The sequence below is a fragment of the Schistocerca americana genome, chromosome 1 (genome assembly GCF_021461395.2).
Source record: "Schistocerca americana isolate TAMUIC-IGC-003095 chromosome 1, iqSchAmer2.1, whole genome shotgun sequence".
NCBI lineage: Eukaryota > Metazoa > Arthropoda > Insecta > Orthoptera > Acrididae > Schistocerca > Schistocerca americana.
In genome coordinates this window covers 735,160,928-735,180,196 of record NC_060119.1, presented here as the reverse complement: position 1 = coordinate 735,180,196, position 19,269 = coordinate 735,160,928, and the positions used below count along the sequence as shown (strand labels likewise).

The window sequence follows — 19,269 nt, the reverse complement described above, 5'->3', positions numbered from 1 at the left end:
AAGGGAAAAAGAGGGGAAGGGGAGGCGAAGGGAAAAAGAGGGGTGGCGAAGGGAAAAAGAGGGGAGGCGAAGGGAAAAAGAGGGGAGGCGAAGGGAAAAAGAGGGGAGGCGAAGGGAAAAAGAGGGGAGGCGAAGGGAAAAAGAGGGGAGGCGAAGGGAAAAAGAGGGGAGGCAAAGGGAAAAAGATGGGAGGTGAAGGGAACGGAAAAAGAGTGGAGTGGAGGGGAAGGGAAGGGAAAAAGAGGGGAGGGGAAGGGAAGGGAAAAAGAGGGGAGGGGAAGGGAAGGGAAAAAGAGGGGAGGGGAAGGGAAGGGAAAAAGAGGGGAGGGGAAGAGAAGGGAAAAAGAGGGGAGGGGAAGAGAAGGGAAAAAGAGGGGAGGGGAAGAGAAGGGAAAAAGAGGGGAGGGGAAGAGAAGGGAAAAAGAGGGGAGGGGAAGGGAAGGGAAAAAGAAGGGAGGGGAAGGGAAGGAAAAAAGAGGGGAGGGGAAGGGAAGGGAAAAAGAGGGGAGGGGAAGGAAAAAGAGGGGAGGGGAAGGAATTAACTGGGTTACATGTGGGAACTTTTTTATTTTAGAGGTACCATGGATTTGACTAAAAAGGTGGATGCCACAGGAGGAAGCTCAAGTGTCCAGTGTTAAAGTCTCTGATACCTAAGCACTTCACATTATTGAGACAGAGAAAGGATGGAGACCCCAATCCCAGCCAACTATTCAAGCTTAGCACACAACATTTATGGAAACAGGTAGTGTTCTCCATGAACAACAAGCATGAAAATGTTTCGGATGCCAATGTGGACAAGATGCAGCAGAGATTTGAGTGCAGCTTATCAAAATCAGTGTATATGGCAGCCACAGTATTATAAATGTGATAAGGAACAGTGCACAAAGTAACACATTTTTATTTCTACAAGATGCAGCTGCAGCGTGCACTAAATCCAACAGGTAAGACTCAATGCAAAAAGTGTGCTAGCCACAATTAATAAGAACAATAACTTTTAGGGAAGATAAGTTTCTCCGATGAGTCAATTTTCAAGTATCCAGGAAACCAGGAAACTCAGCCCTCGAAGTCTGCATATGCGGACCAGTGTGTTCTCATGTTACTCATTACATGGAAAAATAGTCCAAAGATCCTTGCGTTGTTAGACTTTTGTACAGTATCACTGGTCCATTCTTTTACAGCAGGTCTACCTTACAAGAGTTTGCTGTGTCATAACTAACACGAGCAACCTGACATCATATTCAGACCGAATGGGGACCACACCACTGGTCTCTAAGAATCAATTTCTGAATGACAAGTTTTCGGACAAGATGTCTGATTTGTTGGCGCCTAGTATAGTCTTAAAGTTATTTAAAGCTAAAACCGTATGTAAAGGCAATTTATGAACATCCTGCATTACTCAATAAAGCAAACTGAATATTCAGCTGTAGTGGATACTTATCCAGTTGCTCAACAGCCTCATTCCAGTTCAAAGTCATGTGCACCGTTATGTATGTGACACTGTAAGTATGAAAAGTGATCATGGGAAAATACCTTCATCGGCAATTGCAGTAGCCTGTTGTTGTTGTTGTTGCTGTTGTTGTTGTTGTCTTCAGTCCTGAGACTGGTTTGATACAGCTCTCGAAGCTACCCTATCCTGTGCAAGCTGCTTCATCTCCCAGTACGTACTGCAACCTACATCCTTCTGAATCTGCTTAGTGCACTCATCTCTTGGTCTCCCTCTACGATTTTTACCCTCCACGCTGCCCTCCAATGCTAAATTTGTGATCCCTTGATGCCTCATAACATGTCCTACCAACCGGTCCCTTCTTCTAGTCAAGTTGTGCCACAAACTCCTCTTCTCCCCAATTCTATTCAGTAGCTCCTCATTAGTTACGTGATCTACCCATCTAATCTTCAGCATTCTTCTGTAGCACCACATTTCGAAAGCTTCGATTCTCTTCTTTTCCAAACTATTTATCATCCATGTTTCACTTCCATACATGGCTACACTCCATACAAATACTTTCAGAAACAAGTTCCCAACACTCAAATCTATACTCAATGTTAACAAATTTCTCTTCTTCAGAAACGCTTTCCTTGCCATTGCCAGTCTACATTTTATATCTTCTCCACTTCGACCATCATCAGTTATTTTGCTCCCCAAATAGCAAAACTTCTTTACTACTTTAAGTGTCTCACTTCCTAATCTAACTCCCTCAGCATCACCCGACTTAATTCGACTACACTCCATTATCCTCATTTTGCTTTTGTTGATGTTCATCTTATATCCTCCTTTCAAGACACTGTACATTCCGTTCAACTGCTCTTCCAAGTCCTTTGCTGTCTCTGACAGAATTACAATGTCATCGGCGAACCTCATAGTTTTTATTTCTTCTCCATGCATTTTAATACCTACTCTGAACTTTTCTTTTGTTTCCTTTACTGCTCGCTGAATATACAGATTGAATAACATCGGGGACAGGCTGCAACCCTGTAGCACTCCCTTCACAACCACTGCTTCCCTTACATGCCCCTCGACTCTTATTACTGCCACCTGGTTTCTGTACAAATTGTAAATAGCCTTTTGCTGCCTGTATTTTACCCCTGCCACCTTTAGAATTTGAAAGAGAATTTTCCAGTCAACATTGTCAAAAGCTTTCTCTAAGTCTACAAACACTGGAAACGTAGGTTTGCCTTTCCTTAATCTTTCTTCTAAGATTCTAAGATAAGTAGTAAGATCAGTATTGCCTCTCGTGTTCCAATATTTCTACGGAATCCAAACTGATCTTCCCCGAGGTCGGCTTCTACCAGTTTTTCCATTTGTCTGTAAAGAATTCGTGTTAGTATTTTGCAGCTGTGACTTATTAAACTGATAGTTGCGTAACAGTCAACACCTGCCTTCCTTGGGATTGGAATTATTATATTCTTCTTGAAGTCTGAGGGTATTTCGCCTGTCGCATACATCTTGCTCACCAGATGGTAGAGTTTTGTCAAGACTGGCTCTCCCAAGGCCATCAGTAGTTCTAATGGAATGTTGTCTACTCCTGGGGCCTTGTTTCAACTCCGGTCTTTCAGTGCTCTGACAAACTCTTCACGCAGTATCGTATCTCCCATTTCATCTTCATCTACATCCTCTTCCATTTCCATAATATTGTCCTCAAGTACATCGCCCTTGTATAGACCCTCTATATACTCCTTCCACCTTTCTGGTTTCCCTTCTTTGCTTAGAACTGGGTTTCGATCTGAGCTCTTGATATTCATACAAGTGGCTCTCTTTTCTCCAAAGGTCTCTTTAATTTTCCTGTAGGCAGTATCTATCTTACCCCTAGTGAGATAAGCCTCCACATCCTTACATGTGTCCTCTAGACATCCCCATTTAGCCATTTTGTACGTCCTGTCGATCTCATTTTTGAGGCGTTTGTATTCCTTTTTGTCTCCTTCATTTACTGCGTTTTTATATTGTCTTCTTTTCAATATTCCTTCTGTTACCCAAGGATTTCTACTAGCCCTCGTCTTTTTACCTAGTTGATCCTCTGCTGCCTTCACTATTTCATCTCTCAGAGCTACTCATTCTTCTTCTACTATACTTCTTTCCCCAATTCCTGTCAAGTGTTCCCTAATGCTCTCCTCAAAACTCTGTACAACCTCTGGTTTGGTCAGTTAATCCAAGACCCATCCCCTGCTGATAATGAACATAAATTTATTGGTAATTGTAAGGAGAAAACAATGACAATGCAAATGTGAATCCAAGTGGAACATGCAAGCAAAATTTTAAACCTGAGTAAGTTGATGTTCCTCAAATTACAGTAGGAGAGACATGGTGCTGAGATGAGTAGAACTGAAAAGCAGCTAAGTGCACACAATAAATATGCCATTGATGAGAAAAATAAATGTGTTACTAGGCAGCAATTACTATGATATTATAACAATGCAAGGAAATATTAACTTTGCAAAAAATGCACAGATTGTCATATAGAACATGACTTCAAGGCTAGCAAATAAACTCTGACATCGGGAGCACATGACACTGAGCATGGGAATCGGAGAACAGACTGAATGGTGATGCAATTAAAGGTTCCAGACCTAGGTCTGTCACTAACGTAACTTCATTGGTGAAGGAACTGTGTAACTATGTTTCATGAGGTGGACTTTTTAGTCACGAGGATGGCTCAATAATTGTGTTAAGAAAGAATGGAGCATTTTTGTTGCGCCTTCTGTTCTGCAAGCTTGATTAATCCTAGGATAGTATAAAGAATTTCAACAATGTACAGCATACAGTTCATTGACAACCATATGAGATGGTCAGTGGGTCGACTGCAAGTGAAAATGGAGGAAACAGAGTTTCGTGCTGTTATTTAACATTTTAATTGGAAATTGGATGAAGTTTGTGCAACTCTGCACCATTTACTTTTAAGTTAATGAACTTAAATTAGGTCAGACAAGGACTGAAGACTAAGCCCATACTGGCCATCCAATTGCGGTCACCACGTAGGAAACCATTCACAAAATCCATGATATGGTAATGCAACACCATCGAATAAAAATTTGCCTGATTATTAAGAAAGTAGGCATCTTAACTAATCCAAGTGCATAGTACCCTGCACAGACAATTGGCTACAAAGAAGCTGTGTGCGTTATGTGGCTGCCGTGTTTGCTCACAGTAAACCAAATGCTCATCCAGGACAACATTTCAACACTCTGGTCAGCAATGTTTACTTGCGATCCACAGGACTTTTCCAGCCAATTTGTGACTGTTGGTAGAACCTGGATCCATCATTACACACCAGACTCAAAACGACAATCAAAACAACGGACAAAGGCCGATGCAAAGCCCGTTTTGTCAGCTGGTAAGGTGACGGCCACTGTTTCTCGGGAGTCCCAAAGAATAATCCTTACAAATTCCTTGGAAAAAGATAGAACAATTATTGGACCCTATTAAGCTACAATGTTGGATCATTTGAAACTTGCACTGGCTGGAGGGGAAGAAAAGGACCAAGGTTGGCACACAAAAAAGTACTTTTCACCAGGATAATGCACCATCCCATACATCAGCAATAACAATGGTGAAAAGTGCATGAACTGGTTCCTCACCCACTGAACTGAACACACTCAGCCGCCAAGTGACTACTTTGTGTTCCCAAACTTGAAACTTTGGCTTCCTGGGAAGAAATTTGCATTAAATGAATTAGTGATAGTAGCAACCAATGAGTATTTTGCGAGTTTAACAGAAACTATTTTTCAGATGGGATGAAAAAGCCGGAGGATCACTGCATTAAGCGCAGATCCCTTAAACACCATGTCAAGAAGTATGGTGAGTTGTTTATGAAACAAACATTTTTTTCTTACTTTTCACCACGCTTATCAAAACCCCTCTTATGTATTGATTCTACTACATTTATAATTTGCAACCGAGTTGGAGCATGGCTTTAGCAGTGAATGGCAGGACATAGTCAGTATTAGGACATACCAGTGCAGAGCAACTTATGTTTTGTAAAAGCCATCATTTATGAATGTAAATATTTGGCGAAATAAACCAATGGTTGTAAATTTTATTTACTGCATTTCAGTGCTTTAAATGAATATTATTGAACTTTTGTGTGAACTTGCAGCAAGACATTGTGGCCTAGTACTACATGTGCTCTCAACAATTTGCTGAGCCTACACAACAAGGGCATGCACGCTGCGCCCCCCCCCCCCCCCCCCCAAACTCCAAACACAAGGATTATCAGGGGCGTAAAATCACACTGTCTAAGGAAAATTTTGTTTTTATTCTTTATCTTTATTCTTCCTCTATTTTCACTTTTGGTAACAGCTAATAATCACTTTCATAATATTGGTTACAAAATAACTGACACAGAAATAAAATACAATTTATTTCACATTGAATTAGCAGCAGGTGACTAATTATTTATTATATCGTAACTTGTAATTTTTAGAGTGCCAGCTGTCACAGTTAAAATGAAACAGATGTCATTAACATTCTGTAATTTTTTCCATATATTAATTCTGCTGCCACAAACCAGACTCTTCTCTACATTCAACTGTCTTCTGCCTTCTTTTTGATCATATACACCAATGCTTTTTAACACTGTACGAGTCCCATCTTCCTTTAAAATTTCCTGAAGTCTGACTGCAGCTTGAGTCGGACAAGACCTCCGCAAATACCAGATAATCTTCATATGAGGTCTGTTAAAAAAATTCCGGGACTTTGTCTATAAAATTTTTCTACCCTCACCTTTTACTTACTGTGCATAGTCTACTTCAAAATTATCTCCTCTACAAATGATATCCCACTCCCAATGCCATTTCCACTTCCGTAAGAAGTCTTGGTACACCTCTTGCTGGATTATGCTGAGCACTGTACGCAAATTTTCTTTTATCTCGTCTATGGTTGCAAATCTTCATGCTTTCCAACTTTGGAAATAAAAAAAAGTCTGTATTGGCAGCAACACAATGCATTCTTAGATGCTGTATCCGGATTTCACGACATGATCCAACTGAAATGTTACATTCTTCTGCAATCTCTCTGACAGTGAAATCCTCAATTTTGTTGATATTCCTGAATAAGCATCATCGGTAGATGTCTAAAGGGGGGTCCTGAATGAGGAGCATCTGTAACGTATGTCCAGCCACTTTAATACAGAGTACAGCTTAAGCACTCATCACTGTAGGCTTTCTGCATCATTTGGTGTGTCCTTGTAAAGGTTTTATTGAGTTTTACACAAAACATAATGCAGACGCACTGCTCCTCTAACTCTGCCAACTCTAAATTCACAAACAGTGCAACACAACATTCTACTCAATACAGCACTGAACAATAACTAACAGCATATAACAATGAAATTTCCAGCACTAACACATTAAACACAGGCGTGTGCAGGGATGCCAACCGGATTTCCCTCCAACACACCACTGGTGCAAAATTACGGATATTCCAGAACTTTTTGAACAGACTCCATAGCATAAAATTGACTACAATGTGAAAGGCCAAATGTCAAACACTGACTGGATTTACTATCAGCAGGAGAACTCATTTATAGTATTACACTAGATTTTACAATCTGGTGATTCTGTACAGTCTCTATGCAGACTGTCTCATGTCTTGGGACATACATCAAAGACATGTTGATTATTGTCGGGAAGCCCAAACCACAGAATTTCACCAGGGTCTCCATGACAAAGCATAAGGCATTGCAGACTAAGGAAGTACTGGTGATGTTGCAAGCATGTCGAATAGAAACTTTGCGTTGTCACAATAAGTTCCCGGAATACCTCAAACATAAAATATACGACCAACTGAAACCAGAATCTTACTACTATTTCGATTAATAAAAAGTAACTTCACTGTGATGAATCCCAATTTGAACTCTGTACACTTGCTGAGGGAACTACTGCTGTCCAAAATTTTGTGTATTTCATCAAATGCCCTTATACCTTCACAACTGACAGAAGTAAAAATTGCCACACGATTTGTGCCGAACCCAACACCCCTAGCATGCCAGTCTAATACCGTGCTTTCATGGCTATCTCATCTTTCCAAAGATCAATACATTTTAACGGATGGTCAGTAAACCATTGTGTCTGCTTTTTCAGAATGTCCCCTGTATGAAGGTCCACCACAGTAAATGGTTTTACTGAGAGATAGCCAACACTTTAAACTAACCACCAATAAGTTCTTCCTCTAATCCCCTGAATCGAGTTGTTTTCCCCACATTGTAAGAAAAAATTATTTAAAGGTGCCGGAATACACAGTTTTTCATGTATGAATGAGGAATCAGTTTTAAAGAAGGCAAACTACATCAGATTTGTATCAAAAATTTAGCGTAAGATTTAAAATTGTCAGTGGTTTATTCAGACAAAATGTGGATTCCCACTTAATGCACAGCAAATGCTGACAAAGTAACTGTGAGTATCCATCTACAATTAGTTATGTACAGAATTGGCATGTAAATGTGTGCATGCAAAACTGTTCCACTCGTAAAAATGTGGGCTCATATGCTATTACTAGTTCCCTTCCCTGTTTCGAGAGTGTAAACACACCATGTCTTCAATTTCTTTTGCCAGGTATTATCTAATGCTACTTTAGTTTTGGAGGAATGGTGGTGTTTACACACATTATAATAAGGCACTGCACCAATGCTTCTCTAGTTTCATTCTTACCACCTCCTGAATGGCATGCGTGTGCTTGTTCTTAAACGTTGTTGTTAAACTCTGATCTCTGTTTCATTATTTCTTTATAAGAATATCATGGTGAGCTCTCATACTTACATCTGCAGGGACATCCTTTGCATTTACAATTCCTTGACGTACTAAGTACTGTACAAAGTCTCTTGCAGCGTTAACTTGTGCATCTTTCTTGTTTGTTGAGTTTCCAGCACCAACATAATCAAATCCCTCAACACGGACTTCACAAAGAAATCTTTGCCGGTGCCTAGGTCCTGGAAGACATCAAACATCAAGCAGATTAGATCAGATTCACTTTCAATTCTATAGACCCAAAAGTGAGATGATTCGCATGGTCGTGGAACATCAGAAAGTATAACAGAAGAAACTTAAAACATCTGAATATAATACACACTTCCCTGATCATTGATCAGGAGATAGTAAAGATATGTGAATACATTACCATAAACTGGAACTGCTAATATTTACAGAGGTAATACATCATCAGAATAAAACACATTATGCACTTTCAATAAATTTATCATACACAAAATACCTAATCTTGACTGTTGTGACCAGGGCTGTCAAAACTGATATCCAAAAGACATTTTTACTTAAGTTGGTCTAAGGGTTGCTGTCAAGATATTCATCTATAGAGTAGGAGGAGCTGCCTACCAAAAAGTGTTTCAAACTATGTTTAAACTGTGCTTTACATGAAACTAAGTTTTTAATGGTTGCTGCCAATTTTTTGAAAAAGTATGCTCCTGAATATTGAACCCGTTTCTGGACCAAAGTAAGTGATTTAAGGCGGGCTTGCAGAGGAGAAGGAGTGAGGGGAGGCTTGCTGGGGAGGAGTGAATGAGGGGAGGCTTGCTGGGGAGGAGTGAATGAGGGGAGGCTTGCAGGGGAGGAGCGAAGGGGGCATGGGGCTGAGAGCGAGGGGGTGATTGGAAGCATGGAGGGGGATGGCGGCTTGGGGGGAGGGGGGTGTGGAGGCTTGGGGGGGTGATGGGGGCTTGGGGGGGGGGGGTGATGGGGGCTTTGGGGGGGGTGATGGGGGCTTTGGGGGGGGGGTGATGAGGGCTTTGGGGGGGGGGGAGTGATGGGGGCTTTGGGGGGGGGGTGATGGGGGCTTTGGGGGGGGTGATGGGGGCTTTGGGGGGGGGTGATGGGGGCTTTCGGGGGGGGGGGGGGGGGGGGGTGATGGGGGCTTTGGGGGGGTGATGGGGGCTTTGGGGGGGTGATGGGGGCTTTGGGGGGGTGATGGGGGCTTTGGGGGGGTGATGGGGGCTTTGGGGGGGTGATGGGGGCTTTGGGGGGGTGATGGGGGCTTTGGGGGGGTGATGGGGGCTTTGGGGGGGTGATGGGGGCTTTGGGGGGGTGATGGGGGCTTTGGGGGGGTGATGGGGGCTTTGGGGGGGTGATGGGGGCTTTGGGGGGGTGATGGGGGCTTTGGGGGGGTGATGGGGGCTTTGGGGGGGTGATGGGGGCTTTGGGGGGGTGATGGGGGCTTTGGGGGGGTGATGGGGGCTTTGGGGGGGTGATGGGGGCTTTGGGGGGGTGATGGGGGCTTTGGGGGGGTGATGGGGGCTTTGGGGGGGTGATGGGGGCTTTGGGGGGGTGATGGGGGCTTTGGGGGGGTGATGGGGGCTTTGGGGGGGTGATGGGGGCTTTGGGGGGGTGATGGGGGCTTTGGGGGGGTGATGGGGGCTTTGGGGGGTGATGGGGGCTTTGGGGGGTGATGGGGGCTTTGGGGGGTGATGGGGGCTTTGGGGGGTGATGGGGGCTTTGGGGGGTGATGGGGGCTTTGGGGGGTGATGGGGGCTTTGGGGTGGGAGTGAGGGGAGATTTGGGGGGAGCGAGGAGGGCGTGGGAGCGAGGGGAGATGTGGGGGGAGCAGGATGCAGCATGGGGGGCGCAAGGGACGGCATGGGGGGAGGGCGCGGGTCTGATGGAGTGATGGTGGAGGGGGGACGGAGGTATGGAGGGGCGGTGCAGACTGGGCAGCAGACGGGGTCTGGTGCAGACAGGGTGGGAGAGGGGAACCTGTACTGGAGGGGATAAGGTACTGAGGGGATCCGGTACAGATGGGGGTCGAGGTATGGGGGGGGGGGGGTGGAGTACGGAGGGTGTTGGAGGTACAGATGGAGGGATGAGGTAGGGATGAAGTTCAGAGGGGGGAGGAGGTACCGAGCAAGGGGTAGGTACAGGGCAGGTATGGAGGGGGGGGGGGGGTTGGGGAGTGGGTCGGCGAGGTACGGAGGGGGGGGCAGGTGTGGAGGGGGAAAGGTACGGAGAGGGGGGAAGGTACGGAGGCGTACAGCGCACTTGACGGGGTAAATTTTGTGAGAAAATTTATAATTATATTTATCATATTGTTGGGCGTCAAATAGTTAGCGCCCTCAAACTGAACTGACAAACCAAACCAGCTTGTGCTCTATGGTATAAATTTGATTGTTGCTTGTTTGGAAATAAAAACGCATTTTTTCGCTGTACTTTGTTTTATTTTCCCAGATGTTTTTTGCCATTTTTACTTTAAGGCATGGTCAGTGGGATGGTTGTTCCGGTCCTTAGTTGGCATCAATGTTTCCTCTGATCTGGTGACATGGAGGTCGCAGTACCGCTGTATTTATGAAACATATGCATGTTTTTCTGCATTTTGAACGTTATTCTTCCCAAATTTCATTTTATTTGCAGTAGTTGTTTTAACGCATTCTCAGTCTTCTGTCACTAGTATAGACATAACACTAACGTCCAAATCAAGCAATCACCTGTGTCCTTCACCCAACTTGCTTAAGAGCAACCCTTCCTCAGATTTACACCAATATAACAGATTCAAATTAACAAAGATATTACATAAAACTACTAGGCAGCAAGGAGACTTTACCTGTAAAACGCAACGTATGATCTGTTTTGTTACAGTATATCAAATCAAAGTAATTCTGCAAATTTCAACAAGCAACGTAAGTGTAAAAGAGTGTATGTACCTGTTAACCTAACCTCAAACTGAGGTTCAGTTTTTCGCTTGTTGCACAAATGATGAAGAAAGGATTTTATGTCCATTGTTGCAATTGCAGATGCCTTAAGTGCCTAAAAGAGAGAAAGCACAATTAGTAATGGTCATGACCCAAATTATGTAGCTGTTCCAGCAGCTGTTCTTATATGTCACATACACTAACATGCATAAACATGCATCATACAGATAAATGAATGTAACCTTAAACACAGAAAATAATTTTTCACCAAGTTGATATTCAATACTAGCACTAATGTGATTTTTAAATATCTATAAGCATACATATCACAGTTTTAATCTGTCTACTGCTGAACATAGCAAATGCTCTAAAGAGTGAGACATTTAGCAGTCTTCAAACTGAATTATGTCTAAAGCCTGGTGACACAAATGACTTATCATTATCAACCAACCGGGCCATTACATGACAAGTGATCTAATTTCGGGAAAGTTCCCACATAACCATCACAGATTTTGATGAAATTTTGTATGAACATTCGCACCTGTTCCCAATGAACATTGGAAAGTTTTACATTCACCAATTTCATATCAGCTAAGATACAGCCATTTTTTTTACTATAAAACGCAGCTATCAGCAGTGCCCCCATGAGTTTTGAGACATAATATCTCCAGTAGTATTTTCTTGAAACAAAATTACGTAATCTTGTACAACTTTTTGCACTCTCTTAAGCAAAATATTAAATATTTCATGAGCAATTTGCATACGGATAATTGGAAGCAAAGTCGGCTAAAAAAACAGACATTCTAAAAACCTGAGAACTTTACCTTTTTATATCTCTGGAAGTCATTGTGGGAGACACATGAAACTTTGTATATAATAACTTACTGATACAAGGTCTTAGAATATAAAATTTCATTCTCCTACTGTTTTCCAATAGTTTACAAACTGGAAGGCAAAAATGACAGTTTTCTAAAAATTGTCACAAATGACAGTTTTTAGCCCATTTTTTTACAAATAATAGTCTTCTGGAAACTCTTATAAACAGTTTTCATTAGAAAGACCATGTTCTACCCCACCTAAAAAGCTACTTGGTTTTGCAATGCAAGAATGGAAGTCCCCCCCCCCCCCCCCCCCCCAAAAAAAAAAAAAAAAAAAAAAAAAAAAAAAAAAAAAAAAAAAAAAAAAAAAAAGACCACCACCAAGTGATTATTTCGTGGCCTACTTTGCTTCAAATTATCCATACGCACATTGCTCAGGGAATATTTGTCATTATTTTGCTTAACAGAGTGTAAAAAGTTGTAAAAGACTACCTAGTTTTGTTTATTTATAAAAAAAATTACTGGAGACATTATGTTTCACAGTGGCTAAAAATTTGTGGGTTCAATGCTGATAGTCATTTGTTTGACCCCATAGTGCAGCCTATGTATCCATGAGTATTGAATTAATGATCATGAAACTTTACCAATGTTTATAGTGAACATGTGTGATTGTTCATACAAAACTTCATAAAAATCTGTAATGGCCGTAAGAGAACTTGTTAATACATTAACGTTTTAAAGAGTCACAGCTTTAAATCAAACACATTGTTGGCAAACACAGGCACTTTACTAATACAATATCCAACTCCGAAGAACACTTTTCAAACTGTAAACCTTAAAATTTTCATAGACTTATAAAAACTTAAAAAATACCACAACAAGATCCTAACTCATGCCACAAAAAATCTTTATTTATTTAGAAACAGGCATCTATTATAAAGCATAGAAAAAGGCAGCAATGCTAAGGTCTACGAAACAGCAATTGTGCTCATATCTTATTGACAGGTTGCAATATTAAAATGTTCAAGAGACCATTTTCCATTAATTCTAACTGGAGTGAAAAAATGATCCTCCTAGAATTTGGGAAGGTATGTATTTACATAAACAAGGGCAACTACAGCCATGAAAGAACATTTCATTAAAGTGATGCTGTTTCGAAATAATTTCTTTTCTAGTGACCCCGCAACATGCATGAGGTCAAAGAATGGCGTATTTTACGCAGTTTGGAATACTCTGTTATCTACGTAGAAGAAAAAATTGATAACGACTGGTGAGTTCACATTGTCAACATGAAGATTAGGGATGAGAAACAGATCCTTGACCTCCAGCACAAAATTATGTGTTACCTTGAATAAAACATTTCCAAGTAGGTAATTATGTCACGTCTATAAAACTAACATACTGGCCACTCATGCAAGTGGCCTTCATCAGGTATTTTTTACTGCTGGGTCAGTGCCAGGCTCATCTTATATAGGAGTAATTTCATTCCTCTGGTAGAGTCAGTTTGTCAGGAAGATCACTGGATTATTTTGATTGGATGACTTGTACAGAGGCAGGAATTGGCAACTTTAATTGATAGTGACTTTTATTTTAATTCTTATCGGCTGGTAGCCGCAAGTCTACAACCACACTGAACTACTGTGTTACAAATGTGGTGGCAGCTGGCATCCGAAACAACTTTGTATGTTATGTGCCTTTGGATGCTACGTATACTACTGCAATTGGTGGGGCACCTCACGAATGTTGTTGGTCCACAGGCGTGCTACTGCTGGCAACCAAGATGACTGGTGCCAATACCAGTTGACAAGACTCTGCTGAGAGGCATCTTTACAATTTCTAACACCTCTCATATCTTTTCATCACAAAAGTGCAATGAAGTAGACCGAGTTCCAGACAAATAATTGAGGCCTACCAGATGATAGAGTTTTTTAGTTAGTGTTATCATCAGCAGGTAGGTCTCCACATGTATGTGATAGATTTGTTTGGTTAAATTTAATCATGGACACAAAACAGTCGTCAGTGGTCCCTGCCCCATGTTGCCTGCACAAAAATTATGTTTATTGTACGGTATCTCACTCTGCCATTCTACTAAAACCAGCCAGTATCCTTTAATAGTAGTAAGAAACCCAATACTAGGTCTTTATTAGACACATTCTATTCAGGAATTAGTGACCGAAATATTCCTTTGTCTTTTGACCTCCAGTTTTTGACATTGGAAGATTACATGTGGTGCAATTTCACCCCCCACACCACATAGTCTGCATTTACCAGCTTATTTCTCTAAAGTGTCGAGTGCCCATGGCTTGTCATTAGACCTAACATGAGTTCAATCTGTTTCTTTTTCAAGCCCAATATTACAGAATTTCTCTTAAAACATCATTCTGCCACCAATACCTTACTGTGTTCTTGTTTTTGGATTTTAGTTCAATATTCTACACGGTGCCTCCTGATCCAGCAATGGAGTTTAAATTTTACCATCAGCGCGGTGATTGTTAAGACATGTTCTATTCCAATGAATGCAGATGTAAACTTATGGGCTTAGAACATAAACTTTCAATGGCATGTTGCAAGTCTCCCTTTTGCGACTTGCATTTCCCTAATCTACCCCAGTCACCATTTGAGGAGAGAGGCCCTGCAGTTTTAACATGGAATTTGAACCATATGTCCTTTCTGGCAAATCTCCACATTATTGAGAAATGAATGCTAGGTTAAAGGCAGACAAAAAAAAGTGGTCCGACTGGGATTCGATCCAGAGACCTTTTGGTTTCCAGCGCACACTACCACTACACCACCAGGCCCAATTATGTTGTAATCAGTCATGCCCATTACAATGGCAGAGTTGCCCTTGTCTGCTTGTATCATAACTATACCACAGTTGTATATCAAAAAATGTAAATGACAGGTCAGAATATCAACAATATAAGGGAAAGATAGATTTCTACTTACTGCAAAGATGGCAGATTAAGTTGCGAACAGGCACAATGAGAACACACACACACAAGTAAGCACACATTACACATAAATGACCGCTATCTCCAGCAACTCGGACCAGAATGCATTCCGGTCCGGAGATGTCGGTCATGTGTGCGTGAGGTGTCCCTGCTTATGTGAATGAAGGTGTGGGTGTGTGTGTGTGTGTGTGTGTGTGTGTGTGTGTGTGTGTGTGTGTGTTTCCTTTTCTGACAAAGACTTCCACCAAAAGCTGATGCGGGAGTGTCTTTTCATTGTGACTGACTGCAATTTAACACGTCATTTTTATGGTAAGTGGCAATTTATCTTTTCCTTATATTGTTCACAGTTGTCTGTCAGTTTCACATAATCATTTTGGCCTCCTTTTGTGAGAGTAGCTTTGGTAGATTTGTGCGAGTCACGATTATCACAGTGTCTTGACGAACTTTTTCTACCTCAGCTATAGAGGTGGTTTAATGAAGATTGAAGATTCAGTTGGTAACGTATCATCATGTTTAGAAAAACATTTAGATGCTACGGTGAAACTCTCACCCTTGGACAGGATTTCTGTGGCAATGTCACTAGGAGTATAGCTAGAAATGTTAACACCACTGTCCAATGCTTGTCTAACTTTAGTACTTTGCTGCTTCATCTTCCTGTGATGAAAAAGTGCATCTGTTTTTGACATCATTATTGGAGTGTATACGATGGATGCTTCCCTGCAGAAATGCATTTCTTGGTCTGTAAGTGACAAAGTCATTTTGTTAGGGACTCCACTGCATTCTAATTCTACAAGACTAGCATGTCACCTCTATGGACCTTACGCTGTGGTTATAGTGGAGAGGCATGGCACTACCAGAGCAGCACTGGCATAACAAATCAGTGCTATTAAGTGTGCATTATTACAGTAGTACTGTAAGCAGAGCAGTGCAGTTCTGAGAGTGGTGATCAGAGAGTTCGGGCTACTCTGGTTGCATTTGCGCAACAACGGCAGCATTCAGCTCTTGCTGAAGTCAGTACCATTGTGGCGCTCGTGTTTCTTTTCTTGTACTGCTGAAAAAAATGCAATCAGCAGAAGCCTTTATAGCAGCTGCTTTTACTTGGCATCCTTTGTGCAACCCATGAAAAAATTATCAACTAATTCATTCTGGACAAGTTATGTAATGAGGTGCAACAGAATTACAAACTACAATCACATACATTTCCTTACTCTCTCTTTTCTTTCATTGTTTTAAAACGAGAGGTGGTAACAAAGTTGCAGTACATAGCTGATATGCACATGAAAATCATGTTTCATTATCTGAGAAAAAGTTTTCAAAATCGTCTCATTCCGACAGCTTCATAGAAGCCCTGTTAAAAGTTTCATTCTGTCTGATAAGTGCCTTGCATAGCATGCTCGATTTCAACTGTATGTTGCTCATCAACACTGACAGATCCTTCTAGGTCAATGACAGTGTAATAGAGAACATGCACGAATTACAATATCATCAGCAAATTTGGTGAAGTTTCTACTGGCTTCCAAAATATGCTCCACTTAGTGCTCATTAGTCCAAAGGGATATTCAATTAATTATAGGAGTATGGAAAATCATTTGCTGAGATGTTCTTTCATAGACCTAAACCATGTCGACTGTAATATTTGAAACAAATGCCTCAACAATGGATTGCCTAATCTCTGGATATGCCTTATCTCTAATGTATACAAAAGGCAACACAACTGATGCCTTTGGTAGTGGGGAGGCTGGCTTTATATTAAAAGTTCCCCTTCTTGCACCACATGATACACACTAAACTGAAATCTACCACTTTCGCTTTCCTTCCCCCAACATCGATTATAATGAATTTCCTGTGGGAACCTGCAACTACTTGTAATATGACTGAAAGCATTTATAACTATATAACATTATACCAGAATTTTCTGGGCATATTAGACAAATGTATTTTCTGTCAACTTCACTGACTGTATCTGGAAAGTTCTGTATGCTACATAAATAATTTACAACACTTGGAAAACAATTTTTAGAAGACACTCTCATGTGAAGTGGGTGGAGGCAATCCCAAGCTTTGGTAATTGACTCCACAATTCTTACAACAGCTGTGAATCCTATTGTGAATCTTTCTAAGAACCTGTAACAATTTTAATTTCACCAGCTGTCAATGACCCTTAGAAAAATGCATTATCCTGACATACATCTGCAGCACCTTGCATTTTACTGCACTAGGTGAGGAAGTTACACATGGTAACCATACGGCAACCTACTCTCCTTACTGCCAAAATCTTGTTTCAGTACCTCAAACCATTTATGAGATACAAAAGTGTTATGATTATTTCATTCTTGTGTTACTGTGTGGGCATGTGAGTGGAATGGAGTGCTATATGCAATCCATTTTCTCCAGAATGGAGTGAGTTGTAGATTTCATCCACAGTTTATAAAGAATAGGTTCAATATCTCAAATACATTTGGTACACGGCAACATATGACATAATGAGCACCGAACGCAAATTCACACCAACCTCTACTTTTCAATGCAAACTATTTGGCTTTCTTGCAGTAGTTTAATGTAACTATGATGATTAACAAAATGATACACAGTTCATCGTGCAGGCTAATGAATAAAGTTATGAGAAACTAATTTTTTTTTGACCATGCAGTGTCATTAATATCGTTTGAGAAAGGCCACTGATTGGCCGGCTTGCACATTTGCCATCCACGCAGTGATGTGAACTTGCTGGCTGCCACACTGCTCCATGACCCCACTGTAACTGGGCACAAAGCAGCACTGTGTCACCTGCCAACTCACAGCTTTCATCTGCTAAATTGTGCCGCTCCACTATAATCCTGGTCTGATAGTTTGCTTCACCATCACACCCATGTTCAGAAATGTACCAGTAGAGGAGACTGTCAATACTCCACAGTAATTTACGACCTCTGACATCTGAGAGATTGAGCATCACTGCCTTGCAACAACCTATTTCAAGTGGAAAACAAAATTTTTATGAACAGAGAAATGGTTGAACTATGGAATCACCATTCCCACCAGTAGCAGTAGAAATCCTTGGGGAAGTAGCTGAAGGATCAGTACACCACCAGTTCGTATTGTTTTGCCCCAAATACTGTCTTCAGTAGGTAGATGCCATTTTTGTTACCTTTTCAAAGAGTGAAGAAGAGATGCACAACATCCACTGTCACCTCAATCTATAGCACGCCAACATCCAACTCACTTTGGAAATTGCCTCTGCATTTTCACGCAACACAGTAAAATGCCAAAGACTTATGACAGTCAGTGCCATCTTGGCCACCAAAGAACAAGCATCCAGCACTTCTCCATTCATTTTACAAAACCAACAATACACAAATTAGTTCACACTTAAAACTTCCTAAATGCAATCTAATCACATGAACGCCAGAGAGGATTTGGAAGTTTAAAGAAAACACACTTTCCTTCAACAATGGCGTAACAATGTTTTGGCAATGTTTTCAACACTGTAAATGTAAAAAAATTCAATAATGAATTTACAAAACCATTTGGGGGTAATGTCATCCATACAGAGGCATGTGTTTAAAATTTAACTATATACTGAAGCTTAAAGCATTCTCTTTCAGGATATAAGATGAAAAAACACACAGTTGAGATATGGGCCCCCAGAAACATGCAAAATGTTTTCATCAAATCTGCAGGTGCATACATTTTCACAGAAGACGACAGAGGTTACTGTACAAAAAGCACAAGAAGGCAGCATAGCTGTGTGTTAAATTACCAATTCCTGGCTGAATTTGCCCACAAAATTATGATTTATTGCTGGTTATAAATGACCTCTCCAATGAATTTTCTTCCATTTTAAAGAAGTACAACTGTCACCAGATGCATTTGAAAATCTAAACAATAATATATTATTATTCAGCACAAAAGCTGTGTAAGGATACACAAGCAGTGGCTTGTAAGTTAAGAATGCCTTTCATAAAAGTTATCCGAAGTTCGAACTTTGGCTAGGGCTTAGAAGGTACAAACTTGGGGCCCATATCTCCTACAGGCTGTATAAATAGAACCAAGGGAGATATCAAGCAGGAACTTTGTACATGTCCATTCAAGACATTGTGGAACCTTACCATAAAATTTAATTAGTTTCAGAAATGGTCAAGTGGGAACCCCAGGTCCACTTGCATGGAATGACCCTAATGTCACGATTTCAGGAAAACACATTTAGTAAACTCAGACTTCTTAGGATTTCTGGTCAGATTAGTTAGTTAAATTTTACTTTTGAATTCACTGAACATTTTTCACACTGCTCTCCTTATGATTACTTTGCTTTCATTTGGCTATTGTTTGTCAACCAGACTGATTTGCCTAAAGCCTGACACAGGTCTCACTGCACTGGAGCAATTT

The 19,269-nt window shown here is 41.2% G+C and overlaps 1 protein-coding gene across 2 annotated transcripts in view; it reads right to left on the bottom strand.

The window, feature by feature from the left end:
- Positions 1 to 19,269, bottom strand: part of LOC124610662 (dosage compensation regulator) — a 184,718-nt gene that overhangs the window by 147,433 nt on the left and 18,016 nt on the right. For both annotated transcript variants that reach the window (XM_047140176.1, XM_047140175.1), the window contains 2 exons: positions 11,130 to 11,232; positions 8,248 to 8,417 (listed from right to left, as the gene is read on the bottom strand). In XM_047140176.1, coding sequence (XP_046996132.1) covers positions 8,248 to 8,417; positions 11,130 to 11,205 — 246 coding nt within the window. In that variant the 5' untranslated portion in view covers positions 11,206 to 11,232. The remainder of the gene's footprint in view (positions 1 to 8,247; positions 8,418 to 11,129; positions 11,233 to 19,269) is intronic.